The sequence below is a fragment of the Nannospalax galili genome, unplaced genomic scaffold (assembly GCF_000622305.1).
Source record: "Nannospalax galili isolate Female #2095 unplaced genomic scaffold, S.galili_v1.0 scaffold540, whole genome shotgun sequence".
NCBI classification, from domain to species: Eukaryota; Metazoa; Chordata; class Mammalia; order Rodentia; family Spalacidae; genus Nannospalax; species Nannospalax galili.
In genome coordinates, this window is record NW_008348613.1 from 3,059,281 (window position 1) to 3,084,637 (window position 25,357).

A 25,357-nucleotide genomic window follows, 5' to 3' on the forward strand; every position below is an offset into this window, starting at 1 on the left:
TACATCTACTGGCTATTGTGGTTAATATTGCCATGCCCATGTCAACAACAACTGTCATTTAATTGTGGTTTTGATTTGTATTTCTCTAACAGCTAAGGTTTTTTTTAAAAAGCATATTTGTACACAAATATGTATTCTTTAGGTAAATGCCCATTCAAGACCTTTGCAAATGTTTAAATTGTGTTCCTATTTTTGTTGTTGAATTGTAAGAATTCTTTTTATGCATATGTTTATATAAACATAGATAAATACATGCATATAATATACATTCAGATCTTTTTCAAAAATGGATAAAATTTTTAATGATAAAATTACGAATTTTTTTAAAGTTACACATTCTAACCATATATTCATCATTTCTACAACTTTACATACTTTGGGGGAAACATGACACATGATCAATGTGAATATTGTGTTATTTACAAGATTTATATAAATTGTAATATTTTGATAAATTTCTACCTATGTCTAAAAGAAAACCCCACACAAAGGGATCTGAATATGTCAAGGGTCTGACGGCAGGATTTCCTATTGTACTTTTTATTGGACCTGGCTTTTTCACTGAAGAAGATTAGGTAAATAACAGTTTATGGCTTTTGATACTGTAACTTGAAAAAGCAAATACTAAATGTCCTCCGGATATGTTGAAGTTGCTTTGGCAACATGTAGGTACCTGTGACTTTTGTTAAAAATCGATAGCCATTAACTAACAATGGGAGGCAGACACAAAAGAAATTTTATAGAGAATCTTCAAACTTTTAGTTTTTGTCCTTCTAAATACCTAACCTGGAGAAATAAAACTTCTGGCTTGCAAACTCATTGTTCTTTATTTCTGGAGCCTGTTCTTTGTCAGTTTGTGTTGTCAGCATGATGTACCAGATACCAATTTGGGGGTCATTCTTATGTGACATCTTGAAAGTGTTCCTTCATCCTGCCCCATCTTCAGTACTATGGCCATGGTGTGGGAATTGGCAGTAGAGCAGTCATGGGAGAATGCAGCGCAGGGGTGACATTCATGAAAAGATGTCAGGAAGGAACAAAGGGATGCAGGAGAGATGATGGAAAGATTGGAAAGCTGGGATCATTTTGAGTCCAGGCATGAATGAGATTTACATATTGAATAACTTGCCTGTACACATACATACACAATTTTTCTATAGCCAGAAACAAGGTGTGGCCTTTCAATAGCCACTAAGTTACAGAAAGTATAAAACTCCATTTTCAAGAGCAATCTATACATTTATACTTAGCAACCACTTAATGGACACTTCATTAACTGTACTTAAGTTCTAATGATGGCTGTTCATTATAGCTGACTACAAAGACTATATTTATTCAGACTCTATTGAGCACTTAACGAATGACAATAATATGAAATCTGAAAAGATGTCGGACTTTTTTTTCCTGGTATATCTGACAAGAGGCACTGACAATATTACATGGCAGCATGGGGTAAGTGGGAAGACCATGGCCCCCGGAGATGGGTCCATCATACATTGTATTTTCCTTATCACAAACATGTCTATCTTCATTTCTAACTTACAGAGTGTCAAGCTTTAAATGTAATTATAGGTATGACACTCTGCTACCCAGTTTACATTTAAAAACTAAGCACACTGTTACTTAAAATAGAAACTGATACCTATAGACCAAATCTGGCACATGGATGGATTTTCTGTACTCATAAATGAAAGAGAGAAAAAGGAGAGAGAGAGGGAAGGGGGGAGAGAGTGTTTCCATTTGAAAACAGATTCTTCTGGTTTCTCTTTCTAAAACTGGCAAGACCTAGAGACATCAGGCCCCTAGTTTTGCATGAGAACCATTTGAAACACCAGTTCTGTGTAGTTACACACCTCTACCAGCTCACCAGCCTCCTTTTCTTAGTTTGCAGAGACCTCATTGCCTCATAGTTGGTCATTGGGTGACTTCACTCATTCTGATTGCTTACATGGCCTCAGAGATTGCTTAAACAGGTAATGTCATATTGGTAACATTTAACCAATATTATCTGCTACCAATTTAAGTCTTATAAAGTGAATCTCATCAAGGGAAGGTAGTGGATGGTAATGATGAGGGCAACCCATTGAGAAAGGTTTCATCCCAGTGCTGCCTAAGGCAGGGACGCTTCCACCTCAGTGTTCCTAGGGGGCATATGATTGCTATCCAAACAAGATTTTTCTTACTCCATCCTTAAAAACAGAAAAGCAGAAATACCCATTAAAGTTCCATACTGATTTGAAAGCCATGAATTCGTCTTAGTCCTGTGGCAGAGAGGAGAGAATAACTGACCCTCAGGAAGAGAGAATATTGGCCTAAGAACAACAAAAAAGTTTCAGTTCTTTTAATTCTGTCAGTTTTGCACTACAATGAGCTACCACTGCCTCAGGGGGATCCTAGAAAGTTCACTTCACTCATGTTGAATCACCAACTACAAACACGATGTACAGCACACAACTTCCGGAAGGCATATTTCACTGAGTTGCTTCTCAAGACTTCATATTTATAATCTGAATTTGAGAAAACCAAACAAAAACTTCGGGCATTGAACTTGAAATCTGATCAAAAGGCTGAGACAGTAAGACATGGGTATAATTGTTCTATAATGGAAGGTAAGCTTTTAGTACTGGAAATATATTTATTAAGTGAAAGATATTTCTTAAATGAGCACTTATAAAAAGGTGAAAGGTTTATACAACCTGAAGAGAAATCTAAAGCAATATTTTAACATAAAAACCGTTAGATTCCTCAATAGCATTTCAGATATTTATCTGATGTCTTCTAGCCTGAACATTTTGTGCCAAATGTCCTCAGTGTGTGGCATCCCTTTGGTGATTCAGCAAGAGGCAGCAAGTATCTAAGTTGGGACAGTGCAGTAGGATGTTTCCATTCCTAAACCAAATTATTTTTGTTTAAAAGATTGATTTCTTTAACATCTCTGATTAAGATCCACATCGTCCTTAACACTGTTCTGCTGCGGGACACCAGCTCATCAGGGCTTTTCTTTCTTCCACTTTTCTTTGAAGAGAACAAGAAATTCTGTTATACGATATGTTCTAGGAAGGACAAACTGTCTCCACAGAAGGTTTGCCTAAGGAGCCTAGTTCCACTAGTCCTCTTTTCTGTAGAATGTGTAGATGCTTTCAGCAAGTATTTGTTGAGATATTCCTACTTTATTCCAGGTACTAGCAGTCTTGGTACCGGAGACAGAAAGGTAAAATGACAGATGAGACTTCTGGTATTTGAATGGGAAAATAACAGAAATATAAGTAAAACAAGTTCTGATATTTCTAAGTACTACCAAAAAACAAAATTAGATAATGTAATCAGAAGTCTCTGGCTATGATAAAAACATTCTTTCAAAGGTAGTGACAACTAAGCTGAGATCCAGATAAGGAGGATACAACCAAGGCCTAGGTGGGTAAAGGATGTCCCAGACCCTAAAGCAGAAGAAAGGTAGACCTTCACAAAACCACAGAGATCAGAGTGGCTCTCTGCTGTGTGCTGTAGGTCACACAAGGAGCAGGTGCATGTCCTTCACCACAGGGTGCCTTGGAAGTTTGTCTTCCTCAAAGGTGATTCTTTCACTGTTACCAAACATGGGGCTTCTCAGACAGATAGTAAGCTCTAAGGGCAAGTCACTCACTCAGGATAAGTACCAAGGTACATGAGCCTTCTTGGAGGCTTATAGCTTTAATGATAGTTAAAGGCCTTCCAAAAAGGATGTTGTTTTAGAAATAGGTGGGGAGATCTGTATAAATAACCAAGGATTCTAACACATATTAAATTCACTGAGATGAGAAACTATTGACTTCAGTCTCAAGCTATCATTTCTCAGTACTTTGTTGACAATGATTGAGTTTATTTCATGTATTAAACAAACATCTACAAAATGCTTCCTTTCTATAAGCTAGACACTGTTAGTTCTGAAATAATATCTAATAAATGGAAAATGAAAGAATGTATAAAATTGATGAAGTTACACAGCTAGTAGCTGGCATTGAAACCAAATAGTCTGTCTTTGGCACCAACACCCTAATCAACTATAGTAGGTGGCCTCTAAAGTGATCTATTATGAACTTATTATATATAAGATGTTGACATGTGAGATAAACACTGTTTATTTGAAATTAAAAGAACTTTCAATAATGGAAAGTATTGCTTTAATTTTCTAAAAGGAAATGACATAACAGTGGCTTTTGTAGGTACAAAAAGTATATGTATATATTAAACATCGTTTTCTAATCATTATTTCTTAAAGTTGGAAAATTAAGTGTCAGAATGATATAAAAATGTTGTTATATGTCCAAAGGATATCTGAAAGGGTACTTCTATAAAAACTTGTATCATGTGCAAATGGATAGTTTTCTTAAATATACCAATCATTTTTATATTCTAGTAAACGTTTCATTAAGACATGTATTTCCAAAGATTACTTTCTATAACAATGAAAGACATCCTTGTTCCCAACAATTAATGACTAGTACAGATGATTATGTCTCTGCAGGTCAAAGAACAGTAATTGTCAAAGATGGAAGCTGGGTTGTGAGGCCGTTGTGTCATGACCTCAGCTTGACTGTGTTTTTCTCTCATTCATAGAACACAGACTTTCTATAACCACAGAACATCTTCTACCAACAAGTATTTGTCAAAGCAGTTTTTGAAAGGAAATTGTCAGTTATGGAATATTAATTAGAAGCCAATGGAATGAAATCACACTGTGCTAGCTTGCCAAAGGCATTACCTGTGTCAAAAGGCGTGTTTGTGACCAACATGCTGGGCTCGAATGCCAATAATCTGAGCAGGTGGTCATTAGACGCTTTTTCTATAAAGCAGATCATTTTCCCCCTGAACAGCTTAGTACTAATTTCTCCCTGAACTAGAAATTACTCTACTTCATGTTGCCAAGGTACCTGCCCATAATGCCAAAGAAGTGTTTCAGCGGGGCTTGCACAGGCTGTGGAGGATTTACTGCACTTACAGTTTTTCAAATCTGTTTTATTGGATAAACTCAGAATATCTGATTTATTGAGTCAATTCAAAATCTCTGTTAGGTGCCTTCTTTCTTCCTTACAAACAGCATAATTGAAAGCATTGTTTTGGTAGAATCTTCTCAGAAGACCATATAATCACCACTTAAATTAGTCCTAATTCATTTTACATTTGCTTATTTTACTTTCCCAGAACTATTTTTTTTTACAATTAGAACATCTGAATTTTAATTACATTACCATCAAGAAGCTCATTAAAGTCATTTAATTGGCAACATTTCCAAAAAAACCTTAGCTGGGTTTAATATATTTTAAAGAGTTACTGTCAAAGTATAATTTCACCATTACAAACAGCTTGGCAACAACATTTGCATAAAGATCTGTCAGCTTCTGAAAAATGCTTAAATGTTGGGAAAATCAGATTCGTTAAGTCGCCTTTACTGAAACAGCCTAGCAATGGAGAAATTGTCACATACATTCATCCTTATAACCCCTGCAGTACCATACATACATCATGCCAGCATAGTGATTCAGGAAATGTTTCTTGAAGGAAATAAATAATACATTTTGTACTCTGAGGTAGATTTTTAAAATTAAAATGGCAATAGAACTTCTCCCGTTTGTGCTGTTTAACCAAATTTCTCATGTATGCTTGCTGCTGCTTCCTTACTCTCTCTAAGGAATATTAGATCATCATTTAAAAATCTGAAGCTCTCTAAGTAGCTGTTGGGCCAGTATCATAGGAAAAAAAGAGATTATTTTCACAAATTGGTTTATGGTTTCTGCTTATATAATAGTAGGATTTTATTGTTCTTTTAGTCATATGTTGTTTCTAAAACAGTGATTTGCATTCTTGAATGAATGGATTAATCAAACCCTTTTCTGTATGAGTGAATTATTATACTTTGTAACATGAATTAAAAAGTCAGGATGTCCCTCTCCAAATATCATATCTAAGGACAAAATGTCGTAAAATATAAATATTATTTCATGTTAGTTTTTAAAAGAGAAAAGGTAAGATGTTTTTAATTATCCTTTTAATTTGAGTTTTCTGTATAAAATATCTCCCCTATTTCTTTATTTGCCCATTTTTCTTTTAGTCCCAAAGAAAAAGCCAGTAAAGCAATATAAAATGTAAACATTAAAGAATTTCCAATCAAATTGCTTCCTTTCTCTCCTCAGTGTATTGAATGTCTGGTACACAGCCAGATTCAACAAATGTCTGTTGAACGAGTCAATCAATGAATGAACATATACCAAAAAGCCCTGAGGAAGAGCTGGATGATTTTACCTGTAGGGTCAGGTCAGGCTTCATCAATAGTAATGTAAAAATCCTCAGTCTCTCATGAATATGGAGGTGTGTATTCATTCAACAGCTGGTGAGCTTTCCCTCATATACTGTACTCTAAGACAAAGGCCATGGAGATTTCTCTAGAACAGGGCTGTCCAGTCACACGTTCTGTGATGACAGGGATAGTCTATGTGTACATCATCTAACATGAAAGTCACTAGCTACATGTACCTAGAGTGGTTAAAGTGGTTTAAGTTAAATTTTAATTTTATCTCTTTTTAACCTGTTTAAATTACCTGTGGTTAGTGGCTACCATAGTAGGCATCCCCATTAGGCTTTCACAGTGTGGAGAGATATGGAAGAACTAGGGTGTAGTGGAGGTGGAAGAACTAGGGTGTACTGGAGGTGGAAGAGCTAGGGTGTGCTGGAGGTGGAAGAACTAGGGTGTACTGGAGGTGGAAGAGCTAGGGTGTACTGGAGGTGGAAGAGCTAGGGTGTGCTGGAGGTGGAAGAGCTAGGGTGTACTGGAGAAAATGCAGGGCTTATGGAGGCTAGTATCAGAGGGTTAGGAAAATCTTGAGGGAAATGATTGTCAAAGGCTCTTTGTGTCATGCAGTTTCATTTAAAGATTCATCTCTAGACAATGCAGAATTCAAGGAGGTTTCAGGTATAGAAATGACACGATTAAATATGTCTCTTGGAAGTTGGTTCTGGCTACAGAAGCAAAAGTCTGAGGGACAAAGCCACTTTCTGAAAGTTGATATTAGAAGCTGTCTCTACAGATTCCACAAAGATATAATATACCTCGGTGCAACAAGATTTTTTATCTTAATCTTATTGTAACCACCCTGTGGACTCCCTAGATAATTCGGAAATGGCTGTTTGTTCTCTTCCAAGTGAAAAATTAAGAGGACTCTTTCGGGCTTCTTCTGTGGAGAACTGAAAGGAAGGGAGTGATTTCCCTGTCCCTCAGTACATCAGCCACTTGGGGCAGGCAGACACAAACCTTGTATTTCCCATGACCACTGCACAGCAGCTTCCTGCTGTGGGGAGGCAGAGTCATGTAGCACCACTGTGAAACATGTTCCAAAAAGGAGTAGTAGAAAATAAAGAACATTTTAGACTGAGAAATGTGTGAAAACTCTAGAAAATATGTGATCCATGATCCTTAAAACCCCTTCCTGTTACAATATTCCATGCTTGGATTGGTTCTTTTGACTACAGAAATGAGAAAAATCTGGAGGGCATGGCACCACATAATTAGAAAGAGTCAAGTTAGGGTACGGGAGGAGAACCTAGGGCAGTTCAGGGCTGGGGAACATAAATGAAATGTCCTCTAGACCATGGCTTCGTGGATGCTTCCAAATTCATTCAAGAATATCTTCTGGTGTTCTGTGGATCTTTTGAAGTCTGTGGCCATCACAGAGATGACAAGTTGTAGTTTCTAATTGATGGTGACATTTACAGGTAGTGCACTTTTTTGGCAATTAGAGACATTGCAGCTTCCTATTCTTTGAAATGAACTTTATAATGTAGAACTTTAGAAGGTAAACCTCCAGGAAAGTCTTACAGATGTAAAGTGTTCTCTTTTAGCTGTTGTTGTCCATTTTATTTTTGTTAGTTTACCTTATTCATGATCTAGGAATTTAGGCTTTATTACTAATTCTACAAACAAGACTGAAAGTAAGATCACTTTCAGGTTTGAGCATTTCTTAAAAAGAGTCTGCGTTCAATGTCTGACTTTATCCTTACCTAATACGTTTGGCAATGCTGAAGGAATCTTTGTGAGAAATTTAATAAACATTTCTGGGAAGAGCAACAGAAAGTACAAACCAGATTTGATTCATCACATTTTCTGGGCTGTGCCTTCTGTACTCTGAGCTATATGTCCTACTATTGGGAATTCTCATTACAAAAATCCCAAACTGCACCTAGATTTTTCTCTTCCATGGCCACCATAATAGTCTTCATGTACTTTCCCTGCACAAATATTTCCCACTATAGGACACAGAATTTGAAATCAATACACATAATCAACATGATAGCATGTGTACTCTAACTTTATTTTCCTCTAAATGAACAGGTAATAAAACACTGTCTAAAGTGAGATACATAGCTCCCCTTTCTTTTCCTTCACAGAATACCAGAAAACATAAACGACATTGCATTTGAACATCTGAACTCTCTTGAATTTTCGCCAGCCTTTATAATAGTCATTGCTTATACCAATATTTTACATGACAAAATTAAAATTAGTGAATGGTCTGAGGCATCCATATGAGGCTTTCTTACTGTGGTATGGGCTTATATCTGCACCAATTCAGTCTGATGAAGAAAAGCATTGCTTGAGGAAGTGGGTCATGTGGATGTATAAGTGGTTTGTGGACAGGCCGGATAGACCATGGTTCTGGTCAGAGTACCACTGAAAAACAAAAAGGAGAAAAGCCTATTTAATTCTTGAGCCACAAACTTTGAATTTTCTGTGCTCTTAGATCATGATACTTTTTCTTAATATTTTTGGAAGATTCCATTTAAGAACTCTTGAATAAATATAATAGTTTATATGTAAATATTCAGGGCAAGAAAATGTAAAGAGTTTTCATCCACTATAGTTTTATGCTCTTTAAATGTAACATTTTAGGTCCTGGAGGCTGAGCTTTCCTTGTGTCCAGTATCCTGGGGGATCAGGATCAGGAGTCCTAGGTTTCAGAACTGCTATGTTAGGTCTTGCACTTTGCATCTTGGGGGCTTGATCTTTTCATTTGAAAAAATAAAAACATGAGATTTAATTTTCCTTAAGATTGTGGTTGCTCAAGAATTCCACGGGGCTTTTAGTATGCGAATCTAATTTTTCTCTGTTGCAGAAAAATCCACTGTGTAATATGTCATATGTAACCATAAATACCCTTTAGGGGAATTTTAAAAAATGTTTGAAAAAAAGGGTGGATGATGTAATTGTAAACTTTGTTGTTGGAGATATTTCCACAAAGATTGTTGTTTTCACTGCATAAAGGTGGCAGTTGTCATGATATAATACTATACATTTACTGACTTGAATTTCTTTTAGGAGTTACAATAAACAAAGGTCATAAACATGTCTTCTCACTTCTTATAAATGTTCTTTTTTTTTTAAATTCCAAACTTCCAAAACATGAGGGAAGTCCCTTTCTGGATTCCTGTCCAATAGAAACAACTGAGGGAGAAACTACACCCACTGAAGCAGGGACAATGTGGCTACCAAGGACTGCCCTCTCTCTCAGCTCTGTTGTCTTCTCTGATTCCATTTCTCTTTCTTTTTAAAACATGAAATGCATATGTCAGGTTCTAAGCATACATGAGTTGCTTCTCTAACTCTGACAGGAACTGCATGAATTTAGGGAGCCTCCGAGGCTCTGGTATTCAATACTGCAATTGCTTCTTATTGAATAAACAGAATTTTTTAGCTGCTCTGTGACTCCTGGGTTTTGGAGGAATTCTAAAAATATGCTCACAGTTATGCACATAGGATTAAAGACCTGTGAGATATTTAAGATGTTTAATTTTGTAACTTCTCTTATTTACATGACCCTAGTGGAAGCCCCTTAGGTGATATGGCTTACCTCAGGCCCTTTAGAGAACTCATGAAAAGTCCAAGATTTATTTACTCATGCCCTAATGCTCAGCTGGTTGTATACTGTAACCGTTTTCAGGTTTTACTAAATAAATATGTGTATCAGTAAATAAGTAAGACTCCCTTCCTCTAGCTTGGAGGGTCAAAGGCCATGAACATGAGTTAAACATAATTATGTACCATCGCCTGGAAGTCCACTTGTGCATTAACCAGAGCTTTAGCAATCTGTGCTGAGTTTTGAAAGTGCACATTATCTGCAACAAAGAGAGAAAGTGAGAGAGTTAAAGTGTTGTTAAATACCAGAAAGCCTAGAGTGACAATCTACTGCCTGGAAATGAGCACCAACAATTATCTAGTCATGCATTTGACATTGTCAGCAGTGAGTAATCACACTCAGATATGGAAATGTCCCTGACTCTTAGGTACTGACCCTGAGCATAGGCATAGGAGGATGCTTAATGTTTCTTAAACAAAGTGATGCTGGCTCAGTATTTTTATGTGTAAGAGTCTTGCTTAAACCTCACCATCTGCTGTTCCGTGGATGAGAAGATAGTCTACATTTCTGAAATATTCTGCTCTTGCCATCACAGTTGAATTCTGGAAAAGAGGAAAATTAACATTTTAGTTGCTGCAAGTTCTAATAGAAAACTAGCTAAATCATTGTGCAATGGACTTAGCACCGATACTGAAATTATGTACTGCTTTGGTTGATAAATATTTAAGAGTCAGAGCAACACATTTTCATCATCATTTGCATTACTTCCATCTGATTCTTAGTTAGAAAAACTGAAAGTTTATGTGTCATATGTTACATATGAGTGAGACCTTAGGCATAAATGATGCCCGTTCAAGCTGTGTAGGGGTTGGGGGTGGGGAGGAGGAATGAGGAAAGGAAGGTTAGGCAAAGGAATATAGTAAAAGAATTAAATCCCAAAGGAGTAAAATCATGTCTAGTGATGCTTAACAGCTAACAAAAGATCATAATTTTGCCTGGGGACCCAGAATTGAATCTGTAAACTCTGAATTACTGCTTTAAAATTACTTAACATATTTGAAATAAATTAGTGGCCTAGATACAATAGGAAATGCTTACTTTATAGTGCTCAAGATTATCCTCCTTTGTTGGGAGACCCATGAATCTCTCTGTGTAGATAGATGCTATAAAACACATAAGAATACATGGTTTGCATGTAATAAATGTCATTTCACTGCCCCAAGTAGCTCCCACTTTATTAACTGTGCCTCAGTTCTCCCATGTGGAGAGCTTGAGGTACATTCTTGCTTTACTTGATGGAGTGGTCTCAATGAAGGCATGTCATGTCTGCAATTCACCTCAAAGAGGCTAGAGAAAGAATGCAGAAGAAATTGTGGAAACAGGAGAATCTAAACATTTTCTTTAAAGGTCTGTTTTAAGCTTTTACACTTGGGGTAATTGTATTTTAAAATAAAACACAAAAGTCTCTAACTCTAGTACCTTCAGTGGTGTCTATTTCATCTGGGATGAAAATACGCCTCCTAGATCCCCTTGACTCACTATCATGTACATATGTTCAAACACACAAGTACATACTTTTTCTGAATAAGATTCCCTATAAGCCAGAATTGCCTCATTTTTTTAACCCCTGCATGGGAAAGAGAGTCTATGAAAAGCTATTTTTATACAATTATTAGGGTTACTTTCAAATATAATTTTTTCATTGAAGTTAATTATGAAAACAGGCACACATAGGAATGGATACTTTCCAAGCATATTTTTGTTCTGAGTTTTGGAGTGGAGGAGCCATGTTCCACTCTGCAGTGTGAAGGTAAATTGCTTGCCTAGACCCTGGCCTCACTTTGCACAAGATATGTGCACCTATGTGGCAGCTAGGCAGCTATGTGCCTTCAAAAACAGAGTTAGCTCTGATTGTAAAGACTTTATTCAACAAGGGCTCACGGATTTAGGAAGAAAGTAAAATTCATTGGGTTTCTGAAGAGTCCTTCCTCACTTTTTTCTTTGTCACAGTGTGATAACAGTAAGTTTTAGGAATAACTTCATTTATAGATTATATTTTTCCCAGCGATGCTGGGGTTTTACTGCATAATTTGTTTTCCTAGCAACCTCAAATATAGAGTAATTATGTGTTAAATGTTTTCATGGCAACATTCATGAAATATTTCCATACCGTAATACTCCCAGCTGGAGACTGGAGCCACTGCTATTCCACACTTGAAAATACCGGTTCCAGATGCAAGGGCCAGCGATGAAACATAACCTCCGTAGGACTGTAGAAAGACATTGTTATGTGTCAGTCCCAGGCAGGCACTCAGAAGCTTCTCCATATTTTTATAGCGGGTCTACTCACAACAGGACTGAAAGGAGTTGGAGGTATGCATAAGTGTAGATTACATGTTTACCTTGTACCAGCAAACTGCTCTAGTAATTTCATCTATGATAAACTGGAAATATTTGGTGTCCTGATCAGGACAGATTCTCTTAAAACAGGGTAAGAACAGTTTAAGAGATAGCTGTAATTACAAGCTTTGTATTAAAAAGACACCTTCTCCATATATACATACATATATATATCCTACATATATATATGATAGAGTATATATTTTTAAGGGGTAGTCAGGAGGTGCAGATAGGAGAGGGGATCTAAATACAATCAAAAGATAGTATATGAAATTCACAATGATTCAACGAAAAATAACCTTTCCTTTTTTCTTTTATATCTTTCCATCTAAGACTTTGCTAGAACAAAACAATATTCTACTTGAAAGATGCACAGGAAAAGGGAATTATTCCAAGTGTGTAAGTGTAAGATACTTTTTAAAGTTTTTAAAAATTCCTGTGAGGCAGAATCTATAACTATGTATTTACTTATTTTCATAGCGGGTCCCCAAAAGAAGTACGTAAGAACCTTCTGGAGAGTGTTAGACATGGTTGGAGCTTGCGTACTGTATAATTACATATACTTCTCTGAGGAATTCTCAGAAGAGGAAAAGTTATTGATATCTTTCAAATTTTATATTTCTTCTTACAAATTTCACAGAAAAACAAAGGATACAGAACAGTATCAGGAGCAGGATTAGGCCTAATAAAGTTCTTTTCCTGAGGAATCAATAGGTGTTTAAGGGATAGGACCTTGAACACAGGGCAGGTGACTCTTTCCATAAATATGAAGAAACAGACAGGAAGGACATTACAAGGAGATTGCATTTCCTCCTGGAAAGCAAGTTTGGTTTATAGAGACATTCTGGGAAAGATGCTGCTCCTGAGAACATGGAAGAAGCAGACCTCTGGAACAGAGATGAAAAATAATGTGTTCCAAAGATTATAAAGTCATTTTTAGTGATTACTTGCCCCTTGATCTGGGGACATCTGCTCATATCACACAGGAACACTGTAGCTCTCCCCCATGGCATTAGAGCCATGCCTTGTCAGGAGCTCATTGCTACATAGTTTTAGGAATCACTTTCCTCAGGTAACAGCAGATTTCCTCTCCAGTGTGTACAACACAAAACTATGTTTTAATAGGGGAAAATATATTTTAAAGTATTTAAAGCAAAGTCAGTCTTTAGAGAAGGAGTGAGAGAGGAGAGCGGGGTGGGGGCCTCAAGCACGGGTCTATTCTTAATCGATGAGATATAAAGAATGGAAGAATAGCTAAGACTCTTGTTGAGTTTAGCAGTGAAATGAAAAATCCTCTAAGTAGTTTAGAGTTCTATATTTCCAGTTCTGGGGAATTTTATTGAGGGTCTTTGGCTGCAAAACACAGAGCAAAAGAGACCACTCCAATTATACCATGACCTCTTTTATTACACTTGGAGAAGAACAAAACTGTGTTTTAATAGGGGAAAATATATTTTAAAAACAGAAGGAACATTTGGATTTGGAAATCATTTTGGTAAGCAAAACTTCTCTATCTGATTCAAGCTTTCACTTTTAAAAATAATTTGCTTTGATTAGTAGGATAGCAAGAACTAGTCTTAAGATGGAAGGGATTTCCTTTATTTTTAATTTTAAATTCAAATGAGAGCAGAGAAAGCCTAAGATTTTCAGAAAAATCATTATTGCTTATGATTTTGTTGGAAAAGAATATTTACTCAAATAGCAACACTAGGCCTCTCTTCTCCATGTTCCAAAGAAGGAAAAGAAGGAAACTGCATGAAATAGCATTCAACATTGAAATCCTTTGTCCATATTAAAATATTCTTGAACAGTTGTGTTCAAAACTTTGGGATTACTAATATGTGGCAACTCAGGGATTAAGTGATAGCACTGTGTTTAGATACATTTTTCTGTTTTCAGACAGAATAAAAATTTTATCTAGGCATCTGTAAGCGAAAAGCATAGTGTATCCACAGCACAACAAAAGAAGGTTATGCTTTAAATTCCCAGGCAACTTGGAAAAGCTATTCCTATTGTATAAATGAAGAGGGGGAGAAAAACCCACGTTGACTTTTTCTGCTCCACCATGAGTGGGGCTCTTAGGCAGAGTGGGTGGCTGCTGTAAGGAAAGAGCCCACAGAGCAGATTGGCCATGAGAATTCTAGAATTGTGTCCTTTGCACTTAGATGCCTTGCCATTTTCTTTAAATGAAGGATGCCTTTAAAAACATTCTTGGAAGGACATAGAATTTTAAAAAGAGGGGTATGGAGACTCTTATTTGAGCTATAATTCACATAGGACATTTTACCAACAAGCAGTAATAATAACTAGCTAACATTTATCTGACCAAGTTCGCTGAAATGGTCTTTGTTGTTCCACACAATCTGTCTCCTTTCCCTCTCTCCATGCCTGCCTCTCCTATCTCCCCCTTTGCTTCTTGGCTTTCTTGCTGTTCTTTGAGCTCTCTAAACATGATCTAGCCTCAGGACATTTGCAATGCTGTGGCCTTCCGCCTGGACTGCTCTTTCCCCAGAATGCAGCATGCTTCACTCCCTCTCCTCTTTGAGTCTTAACACAAATGTCACTTCAAAAGAGCCTCTCCAGCCTTCTATTTTAAAATGATGCAATTATACTAACTCTTCACCACACTTCTTTCTTGTTTTGTTTTGCATTTTTACATTCATCATCCCCCAACATTTTATATTGTACTTATTCTTTCTCCCCCACTATGCCCAAACTTCACCAGTAGAGAGCTTCGTCTATCTTACCAATGATAGCTATATCCCCACCACTAAAAATACGGCCTGATACAGAGTAGGGATAAAATACGAGCTTATTGAGTATTTGATTTTCCTATTATCTCCTGTAATCCTTACTGTAATTTGGGGAAGAAATTATTGTTGCGTTTCACAATGAGGAAACTGAGGTTCAGAGTGAACTCACAGTGGCTAGGAATCAGTAAGCACCAAACCTGAAACCCACACCCAGAAGACCTGCCTCAGCCACTCATGACATTTCCTGTTTCCCCACACAAGGGCAACTTCTTTTGGCAGAAATAATACAGTCTAACATCGTCTCATTAGAAGTGCATTCATCTTACATTTACATCACTGATCACACATAGCAATTCAAATTGCTTATAATTAGTCACTGCAAGAGAAAGGAACTAAGATTAAATAATGAACTAATGCTTATTCAACACCACCTGGCTAGGTCTACATTAACAAAACAGCCTACAAATGAAGCTTCTTTTCCTAATAGTTTAGGTAAACCCCTCCCTGCTACTGAATAGTCACAATAGTGCCTTTAGTTTTTCATTGCAGTCAAGATTTTAGCATTATCAGTGTTGTAGGTTGAATGATTCATTATGGAAGATTGTCCTAAGCACTGTTGAGTGTTTAAAACTCTCCCTGGCATCTGTCTTTACATGCCAATAGCCTTTCCCCAGTGTAAAAGCCAGCAATGTCTCCAGACACCAAATATTTCAAGGGAAAAAAATCATCTTTATCAGCAATCATCGTAATAAACCATTTTTTCTTAGGCACCATGGTGAAGACTTAGCAGATATTTAGCAACTCTTAAAATGAGGACTACAAGTTTATGGCTTATATGAATCAGAAAAATGAAAAAAGGGTGTTAAAATGCTTCTTTCTGCTTTTTCATCAGTATCTTGGAATATCGTGCAGCTTATTGACTAACCAGTTGTAAAAATATTTTTTGATGCTTCATTACTGAAAATTGATTGCTTAGTGTCCTCTTCTTTATCCCTGTTCTATGTTCCATGAGCCTTAGATGTAGAGGTTGCACTGCAGATGTGTCCCTTAGGACTGGGCAATTCATAGACAATGTCCATGTGTGACCAGTTGTGGTGCTTGGTATTAGTCTCTGACTGCTGCAAAATGAACTTCTTTGATGACTGGGTGACTGGGATATTTGCCTGTAAATACAAGGATACATATTTTGCACATAGTAAGAAATCACATTAGTCTAGCGATGTGAGAGTTTTGGGGTTTTCTTTAAGATCTATGATCATTCCAGTCATGTGTATTAGGTTATGTTACAGTACCACACTTGAATTTCCTCCCTTTAAGTAGACTTTTAGTCAAATTATGTAGCTATTGATTGCCCCCAAGACAAATGTGCACTACTGCACCAATGGAGTATGTGGAGGGTCAGGAACACAAAAGGTCACAAATGGCCAAAATGTAGAGATCAAAAGTCTGCTAAATAATTGTCCTTGGACAGGGCACCTTTATTAAACTTCATTCACCCAAGGCTCAGGGACCATCGCAAAGAGGGAGCGGAGAGATTGTAAGAGCCAGGGAGGAAGTGCATGACCATATGGAAACAGAGTCCTACATGCTCCTGGGAACATGCTCATATGATTCTATGGCAATGGTGTCAGCATACGCAAGTCCCATGCAAACTCAAGTAGACAGTAACCCAGCATAGAACTGGGAAAATGAACAGCAGACGCCAATCTTACCTAAAGGAATGATGGCAACTGATTGCTGCTAGATGAAGAAGAGCTGATCTTCCTAAAACAAGGGACTCTAGATAGGCTGACTAGATTCAGTGGATGGACTTGCACTGGGGGATGGCTGGGGGTACTGACAACACAGTGGGCAGTAACAGGGATGACAGAGTATATGGGCCCCAGTAGGAGGAGGAGTCTATGGGAGGGTGCCATTTGAGACGGGGTATAAAGATAATTAAGATTGAAGTACACAAATAAAAAAAATCAATAAAAAATTGTTGGATTGTTATCACAAAACTATTTAATACCACATAGAAAAAGAGAGCTTCTTTCCTGAATGTAATGCATTAATAGCTAAGCAGCCTGCATTCCCATCCTCAATGTATTCTCCTTGTCAACTAAAATTTCCAGGAGGTTCTGGCTTTGTAGTCTGTAAAAGAACAGTAAGACCCTGGCATCTTCCCCATCCCTGCTCCTCTGGCTCTCTGTAGACTTGGTGTTTGTCACCAGAGTTAACATTCCCCTCGTCCTTATCTCTCTCATTTCCATACCTCAGGTCACCATCTACTCTGTGACAAGATTATCTTCCAAGACACCAACATAGTGGTATTACTAACTTTCTCATAGAGATGGATGGAGAAGTAATAAATAATTGAGGAGTAAGGTATTTTTTTGTGGTTAAAAAAAATTACCAGCTTTTAAAACAAGTCTTTCATGGAGTCTATATATAGTATTCTAAATAAATATCAATTTTATAACCTATTAGGCAGTAGAATATTTTCCTGAAAAATATGGCACTAGTGGAGCAAATTTTGGGAGAACATTGAGTTACAGTATTAAGTTCAGTTTAAACTGTATCATAGATGCTTGCCGTGGCCACATATTGTGGTAAAGATTTGAGGAAAGAAGCTGAGGAAAAAGATAGTGTCTACTCCCTTGATGAGCCTGTATTCTTGTGGGAAAAACCAACAGACAGATAAAACATGCTAACGCCTATAAGAAAACAAAGAATACTGGAACATAAAAAAAGTTGTGTTAAGCTGGATCTTCAAGAACATGTGGTTTTCCATTTTAGAGGGAGGAAAATATGAGTAAGGGAGGATGTGGATGGAAGAGGATGGATACTTCAATGCTGGGAGCTTTATGTACAAAATAATAGGAAAAGGAAGTACAGAGTTAAAGAACTTATAAACTATGGAGAGAAGACAGAAAAAGTAAGCAGGGGCCAGGATACCAAGGACCTTGCATCAAGGAAATGCAATTGTTATCGATGCTGTGGGCAATGCCAAACCCTAAAAATATACATAATCAGAAAAACAACACACTAAATTGTGCTTTGCTACAACAATGACCTTTCAGGCAAAATGTGCATTCTGGTACAATAGTGGCATGACTATTATGGAATTAACCAACAACTTTTTTATTAGATTTGAGCCCTACTCCACAGGACAGAATTCATGTCTAATACTATAGATCTGGCCAAGAGCCTATGGCTAAGGTAGAATCTGCTATTGTTATCAATAATATGATAAATGGACATGTTATCCAACTGCCTTCTAAATAAATATGTTCATACTCGGAGGTTAGTGTTACTCTCAGGCTTTGTCACAGAATCTCATTTTTGCTGTAGGCAGCAGTTGATGCAGAGATTCATAATAGGTCAAAGTCCTGAGAATGATAAAAAGTGCTTGGCTCTAAACAGGGCCATCTATATCACTTTCCTCAAGGCTCATGGAACATTGTAAACTGAGTGAGGGGCTGAGAAGAATGTAAGAGCTGGAGGATGAGGAGGAGTGCTATGAAAGGATGATTTCTGGATGTGACGTGACCATTGCACTCATGACCTCATGGTAGCTATGGTTACCTGAACAAAATCTGCACAAGTTTGGGACTGTCAACATTTTACTATACATGGGAGAGGGGCTCATAAGACTTTATCCTTCCCTAAGGGACTACCGGAAGTTAACGATTACTAAGGGAGGCAGAGTTACTTCTTTAGTGACTTCTTCATTTAGCCACTGATAAATTGTCCAAGTTGTATTTCAGTAAATAGCTGTCAGTCACACATACTCATGCAAGCAACCCTAATAAAATTCAGTGGTTCAATAAAAACAACAGCAACAATAATAAGGCCTGAAAGTATGAGGTAGACTTGTTGGGAAGAAGAGTTTCGGCAGGAGAGGGAAGAGGATGGGCGAGGGTAATGTGGGGATGTAGAATGACTAGATTCATTACACACAGATATGAAATTCTCAAAGAATAAAAAAAATTGCTTTAGAACAACAACATTTTTAACATCATCAGAATTTGTGAGAAATAAACAAAAAGGATAATTAAAAAGCAACTGGAATAATTTAAACAGAAGCTACTCAACATATGCTTGTGGACACAAAGCATCAGCATCATCTAGAATCTTGCCAGAAATGCAAACTCTGAACCCTACACTGGGGTCCTATAGATTAGAATTTCTGGTGGTAAGGCTGTGGAAACTGTGCTTTAACAAGCTCTTCAGGTGGTGCTTATGCACCTAAAGTTTGAGAAGTTCTAGTACAGTGACTTGTGAAGAAACTGAAATTAAAGAGGCTCATTGGTAATGGTGATAACTGCTTAGATGTTTGAAGTAGAATTTAAAGAATTCTCTAACCAATAGAATGTGGAAGTCAGGGAGAAGTTGGAGGTGGGAAGAAACTATGAGCTTTCTAAGTTGGATGATGAGGTTTTATGAAGAAGCCTTCACAATGATGATTTGTTTTAAAGTGAACCATAATAAGATTAGTTTGAAGTAAATTAAGCTTAAGGCCTATGTAAGTTATTTCCCAAATGAAAGGGGACTTCTAAGTATCTAAAATGTGAGACTCAGAGTGGATGTGACTATGGCAGCCATTACTATCTTTGAAACCATAGGATTTTCTCTGGTGCAAAGACTATTGATAGGTGAATACAAGACTTAGCAACACAAAAACACTTAGAGAGTGAATAAACTATGATCAAGAGGCACAGAGAATGGAAAGAACCATACTCGCTGGCATAAGAGGCCCCTGTTATATAGTTACCTACCTCATTAGACTCATTTCCTAATCTTCATGATTCTTTAGGCTTTCGAAGTTTCACATATTCCAGACCAACTCACACATGCCTTGTTGTTTGCTTCATCAGGATGAGAGTAATGTGGTATTCATTCTCTGGAATGCCCATTTACTAAACTATCTTTGCCTGTCATAGGTGCTAACTCATTTCTGAAGTCTCTATTCATTCCCACAGACCTAATTAACCACTTCTTGGAGATCAAGAAGACATCATTTAATAAGCCATCATTTTTCTACTGTCTTCCCCTATAAGATGGCCAAATCTATAGCTTATTCATCTTTTCATCCCTAAAGAACCTATCACAAAAGATGAAAGTTGATAGAGTGCTTGCTTGCCTAACATGGGTTAAGACTGAGTTTGACCCCCAGTACTACATAAAACTGAGCATGGTGGTACATGCCTGTAATCCTAGCACTTAAGATGTGGAGTCAGGAGGATCAAAGTTCCAGGTCATTTTCAGATACATAGCTAGTTCAAGGTCAGTCTGAGATACATAAGATTCTGTTTCAAAAAATAAAATGAAATTAAGAACCTGATACAGGACCCAGTTGAGATACAATGAAAATTTACAGTGATGAGGGAACAGATAAGTCAGACATCAGATATATGGGTTAACAAGAATGGAGTGGTCTAAAACTTGAAGAACTACAAAAAAAAGAAAAAAGAAAGTACAGCATCTGTCTTTCTGTCCTTTGCTTTTCCCTGCTGATTTGGGTCTACTCAGGTATTTCATTCGTTGGCAGTCGGCTCACTGATTTCTTTTCTTTAAACATGTTCTCACAGTCTACTGCATGATCACTGCTGTATTGGAAAGTAAACAGTAGGGGGACACTAATATACTATTTCTTTTGATGGCATTTGCACAATTAGATATGGTGAGACTTTTAGATGAAGGATTCCGGACTGATATGGATATACTTTGGGGTGATGAGTGGGTTCTTTAAATCATCCCACATAGAAAATTCTCTGCCAGACTAATACCTAAGGATCGTCTATAAATGAAATTAGAAGTTCTAGTTTATGGTTATTTCAAAGCCTACAGCAAAAGCAAAGCATACTTCTAAGCAAAATGTTAACAATTACATATGTGTTTACCTTAAAATAAGGCTCCTTCAAGAATTTATGTTAGGAATTTCATAAAAATGGATGGTAGGAAATGCCATATCTGAAATATTTTACTATAGAATTATTTCACTTATTTCTACCCATTTGAATTCCATTCTATTTAGATATTTAACATTTGATAGTTTAAAGAAAGGCCAAATGGCTTGAAATAACTTTCTCCACATTCCTAACAGCCTTTCATCTGGTCACTGAGCTGAAAGCTGAGCTGAATCCTGCAGATTCCCTGCAGTACTGTGTTTCATTCCCTCCATCTTGTGCAGGCCGTTTTCAGAGGAAACAGCCAAGAAAAACAACCCAAGCACAACCGGCTGCAAATTGACTTGCAAATGTACAAATTCAGACCAAAAAGTGAAGCAGGGAAACTTCTTTGAAGGGTAATTATCATAATTTATAATGGCCAAACCTAAACCTCTTTTCAATATTTCTCCAAACTTTCTAGTGATGTTGTTATCCACAATAGCTAAATCTTGTTGCTTTCTTTAGTATTAATTTTCAATAGCTTCATGGGTTTCCAAAAGTGGGAAAGCATCTCCATGACCAATAGCTAGAAAAATTAACAATGCTGCTCTCCAAATTAGCACAAATTTACATTAGGTCTATAGGAGAATTTGATTGCTAAGAAAAAAAGAGAGAGAAAAGAAAAGTTTCTAACAGTCTGGATATGACTGTATGAGGCTAGGAACTAAGGCATTTATATGCTAAAAGTTCCTATAATTTAAAACTTTTGCTCAGCTTTTCATAAAAATGAAATATAAAACATGAAATAAATATTTAAATATAAGTCAATCAAACCTTTGATGAGTATAGTTCATTTCAGTGTGCTATAATTTAGTACCCAAAGTTAAGTAGAAACGTGTCAATTAGGAGTTCATTTGCTGTGCAGAGAAGAAACCGAGTGACACAAAGGAATAAACACTTAAAACTACCACTTCAGAGTCGGTATTATCCAAATTGACTGTTTCTATTGACAGATTAAATAATGTTTCAACACTGACATTTTATGAGAAACCTTATAAGCGAACACTTCAGAAAATGATGGCTGCTGAAACAAGTACCAGGCATGAAACATATAAAACAACTCACCCAGCCCCATATGGCTATTCTTTTTTCATCAATGAAACCCATTTCTATGAATTTTCTAAAGAAAAGAAACAAATTTTTAGAATTTTAATTGTGTACACATGACATTTACTTCATTACACAAGCATATTTTATCCAAAGATTTAATAGAAATGCTCCATTTCTTTGTTTAAACACTTGCATAATAAGGCTGCATTTACAAATAATTAAAATAATATTATCATGTTTTTTGCAAAGGGTAAAAGGATCTCCTTAGATTCCCTTATATATTTGTAGTGATCTTGGTTCCATAGGCTAAGAGTTCCCATCATGCAAGTGAGTTATCTGAGACTGTCCCTAAGGACACAGTTGTCTACATGGATGAGGATCAAATTTCCAAATTCCTGGGTTTTAGAAAGGACTCTTTTGTTACTGCCTTAATTTTAGTTATTTTTTTGTCACTGTATTTGCTTAGTTTTTGGTGATAACCATCACTTGATTTTAGGTTATATTTCAGCAAATTATCCATTCTTCTTCCCATTCATAAATAGGCACTCTCAATTTACTGTGGTATGGACAATTACACATATCTTTTAAAATATGGGGATGATTTGTTTAGCTCCATCACACTTGAAAATCATTTTGAAAATAGTACTTTCCTTCATGGGCCATGAGGAAAAAAAAAAAAAAAAAAACACTTTTAAAAACGCGAAAGAAGGCTTCCAAGTCAGTACTAATCGGTGCTCATTTCTATCTTGATTTTTCTGGTATTCTAGAGCAAATGTGACTTATTTGGGGAATGGGTTGAGAAAGACTCAAGAAAACCTCAGAGAAACAGAAGCAATGGAAAAAAGAAAGGGTGATGGAAGTGGGTGAGTCACTGCAGAATGCCAGAGTATGCCACAGTATGCCACCATAACCAGAAGGAAGGGACGAGTCCTAAGTTGGAGAACATAAAATGAATGGTATGGGCTCTGATTTTTGTTAACACTCTTTCTCATCAGTCCCCGTTAGAAGAACAGAGTGATTTTTGTTAGTCGAATAATGGAGTTTCTTTTTCTTTTGTTGTGCTGGGAATTGAACCCAGGTCCTTAAGTATACTATACAAGTGTTCTAACACTGGGCTCTATTTTCAGCCTCGTAGAGTTTCTTAAAGGGATTTTATAGCAATCATTTCTCTCGTTGCATAGATTCAACATGCACGTTTCTGACGCAGCGAGGAGTTGGGCAAGTGCCCGGGACAAACAGATGGGAAGAGGCCCCGTTAGTCACAGCTTACCCGACACTGATTCTGAAGGACACTGAGGAGTGTACAGGGAAGAGAGAGTAGCAAATGGAAAATCACTACCTGTGTGGAAGCTGCTCATAGGAAAGCAGAGCAAATGTGCAGAAAATGTGGCCCCTCAGCCGTTCTCCCTCAAACTTCGAAAAAACAAAGAAGAGGTTCACGTTCCTCTTTAAAAATAGTCTTGCTACTAGAGTTGGGAAGACAGTTTTGAGCCATAAAATCAGTCGTGATTTTATGACCTCCCAGAAGCTAACAATCATACTTCCTTGCATCTGGGGCAAAAAGCAAATAACAGGTGATACACAGGAACAGGAAATTCTTAACAGCTCCCTTCCTAGGTTTATTCTGAAAGGATGACATTTACAGGAAATGATAGTGCAATAGTTAACATGGATATGAAACATTAACACTTAATGTGGCAGGACTAGGTTAAAGGTTAGCTAGATAATATGAGCATTTTGAGATCAATGAGGATCCATAAAATTCACCTCCAAAATCTGAAAAGCTTCCTGGAAGATTATCAGAAATTGATAAAATGTTTAAATCAATAAAGGTAGTAGTCACAAATGAGTGAAATGCTTTCCTAATCTTATAGATTTCATTGAATTTTTCTCCTATAAAAATGGCCTTAGACCAAGGTCAACTTGGAATCTTAGTGAAAGTTATTTTAGAAATGTTCTTTGACACCATCTGTAATTGTGATGACACATTTTTCTTATATAATTCCTTACTATATGATGGCATGTGCCTGTAGAACCAACACTTGGGAGGCAAAGGCAGGCGGATCTCTGTGAGTTCGAGGCCAGCCTGGTCTACATAGTGAGTTCCAGGACCCTGCTTCAAAAAGACAAAAAAAGAAAAGAAAAGAAAAAATAATTAAAAAGCTATGGGAATATAAACAATGCCAAACACTCTCCAAATGAGTGGAATTGACTCTATAATCTCTGAAAATTTATGATTCTCTTATATGTGGTATTTTCCAAGAAGAAATCAGGCTCCAGTTCCATTTAACGTTTGTGAACTCATAAGCATCTTTCTTCTTAGAAATATTCTCTCATATAGACAAAAGTTATGAGATTGTATTTCTCCTGTTTTTCCTCACTTTTTTTGGGAGGGTGGCTTTGTTTAAAATTCTTTACTTGACCTGTTATTTACTGCTGTTTCAAATATATACATATGACTTTCATTTTATGTGTAAAAAATTCCATTACATTCTATTTTATGATATCCAGGGAGATTTCTAGGGGAAGTTGGAGGTTGACAATGGAGAAATTTCAATCCCAGTTCCCCAGGTCAAGTATCTGGTGACTCATTCTTAAAACACTGCTTTGGGAGATAGGCAGTTATTATTATAATTCTATCCTTTTTAGCTTTTCCTTTTATGAAGCATTGGGTTGTAAGGTCTTCTTTACACGTATGCTTAACAATGATTTAAAGAAAAGCCAAGGCCAGCTCTGGAGTATCTCTCGTGTTACATGTGTTCTATGAATGGGCCATACAAGCCACCTCATCTTCACTGAGGGGATTGCTAAATGTTCCATTTAACAGTAGTGCTGGCCCTTCAGAGTACAAATGGTTTATACATGTTTACCAGATGGTAAGTTCACTGAAAGCAGAGATTGCAAGTGTGTACTACAGTGACATGTATTGAAGTTTGATATGTTGTTAGTAAATGGCTGAGCACATGAATGGTTATGTTTGCCTTATGACAGGAAAGATTTCTTCAGATTCTATCCTGTAAAGTAAGGCTCAAGAAAGTTAATAGCATCCAGTCACTACCTCTAGTACATGTTCAATTTAAGTGCCAAAGATCAATTAGTATTACTGTGATATTGATAGAAGGAAGAATTTGTGACTTTGTATCCTACACATTGAACATCTAAAACAACGATTTTCATTAAAATCTATGCATGTGGTTCAGATCTAAACTTTCACTTCATCAAAAAAAGACATGAAAAATTCATTTCTTGTTGAGTGCTGTATTTGTGATGGTAAATCAATGTCAAAATACCAGAACATATTTCATTATTGGTGGATTGTGTGATGGTGATAAGGTGG

The 25,357-nt window shown here is 36.8% G+C and overlaps 1 protein-coding gene across 5 annotated transcripts in view; it reads right to left on the bottom strand.

Moving 5' to 3' along the window:
- Window positions 1-8,323: 8,323 nt before the first annotated feature.
- Window positions 8,324-25,357, bottom strand: part of Fap (fibroblast activation protein alpha) — a 76,570-nt gene continuing 59,536 nt past the window's right edge. For all 5 annotated transcript variants that reach the window (XM_008845757.3, XM_017801259.2, XM_029569685.1 and 2 more), the window contains 6 exons: window positions 22,036-22,090; window positions 12,055-12,154; window positions 10,983-11,047; window positions 10,414-10,486; window positions 10,070-10,143; window positions 8,324-8,701 (listed from right to left, as the gene is read on the bottom strand). In XM_008845757.3, the coding sequence (XP_008843979.2) occupies window positions 8,600-8,701; window positions 10,070-10,143; window positions 10,414-10,486; window positions 10,983-11,047; window positions 12,055-12,154; window positions 22,036-22,090 (469 nt within the window). In that variant the 3' untranslated portion in view covers window positions 8,324-8,599. The remainder of the gene's footprint in view (window positions 8,702-10,069; window positions 10,144-10,413; window positions 10,487-10,982; window positions 11,048-12,054; window positions 12,155-22,035; window positions 22,091-25,357) is intronic.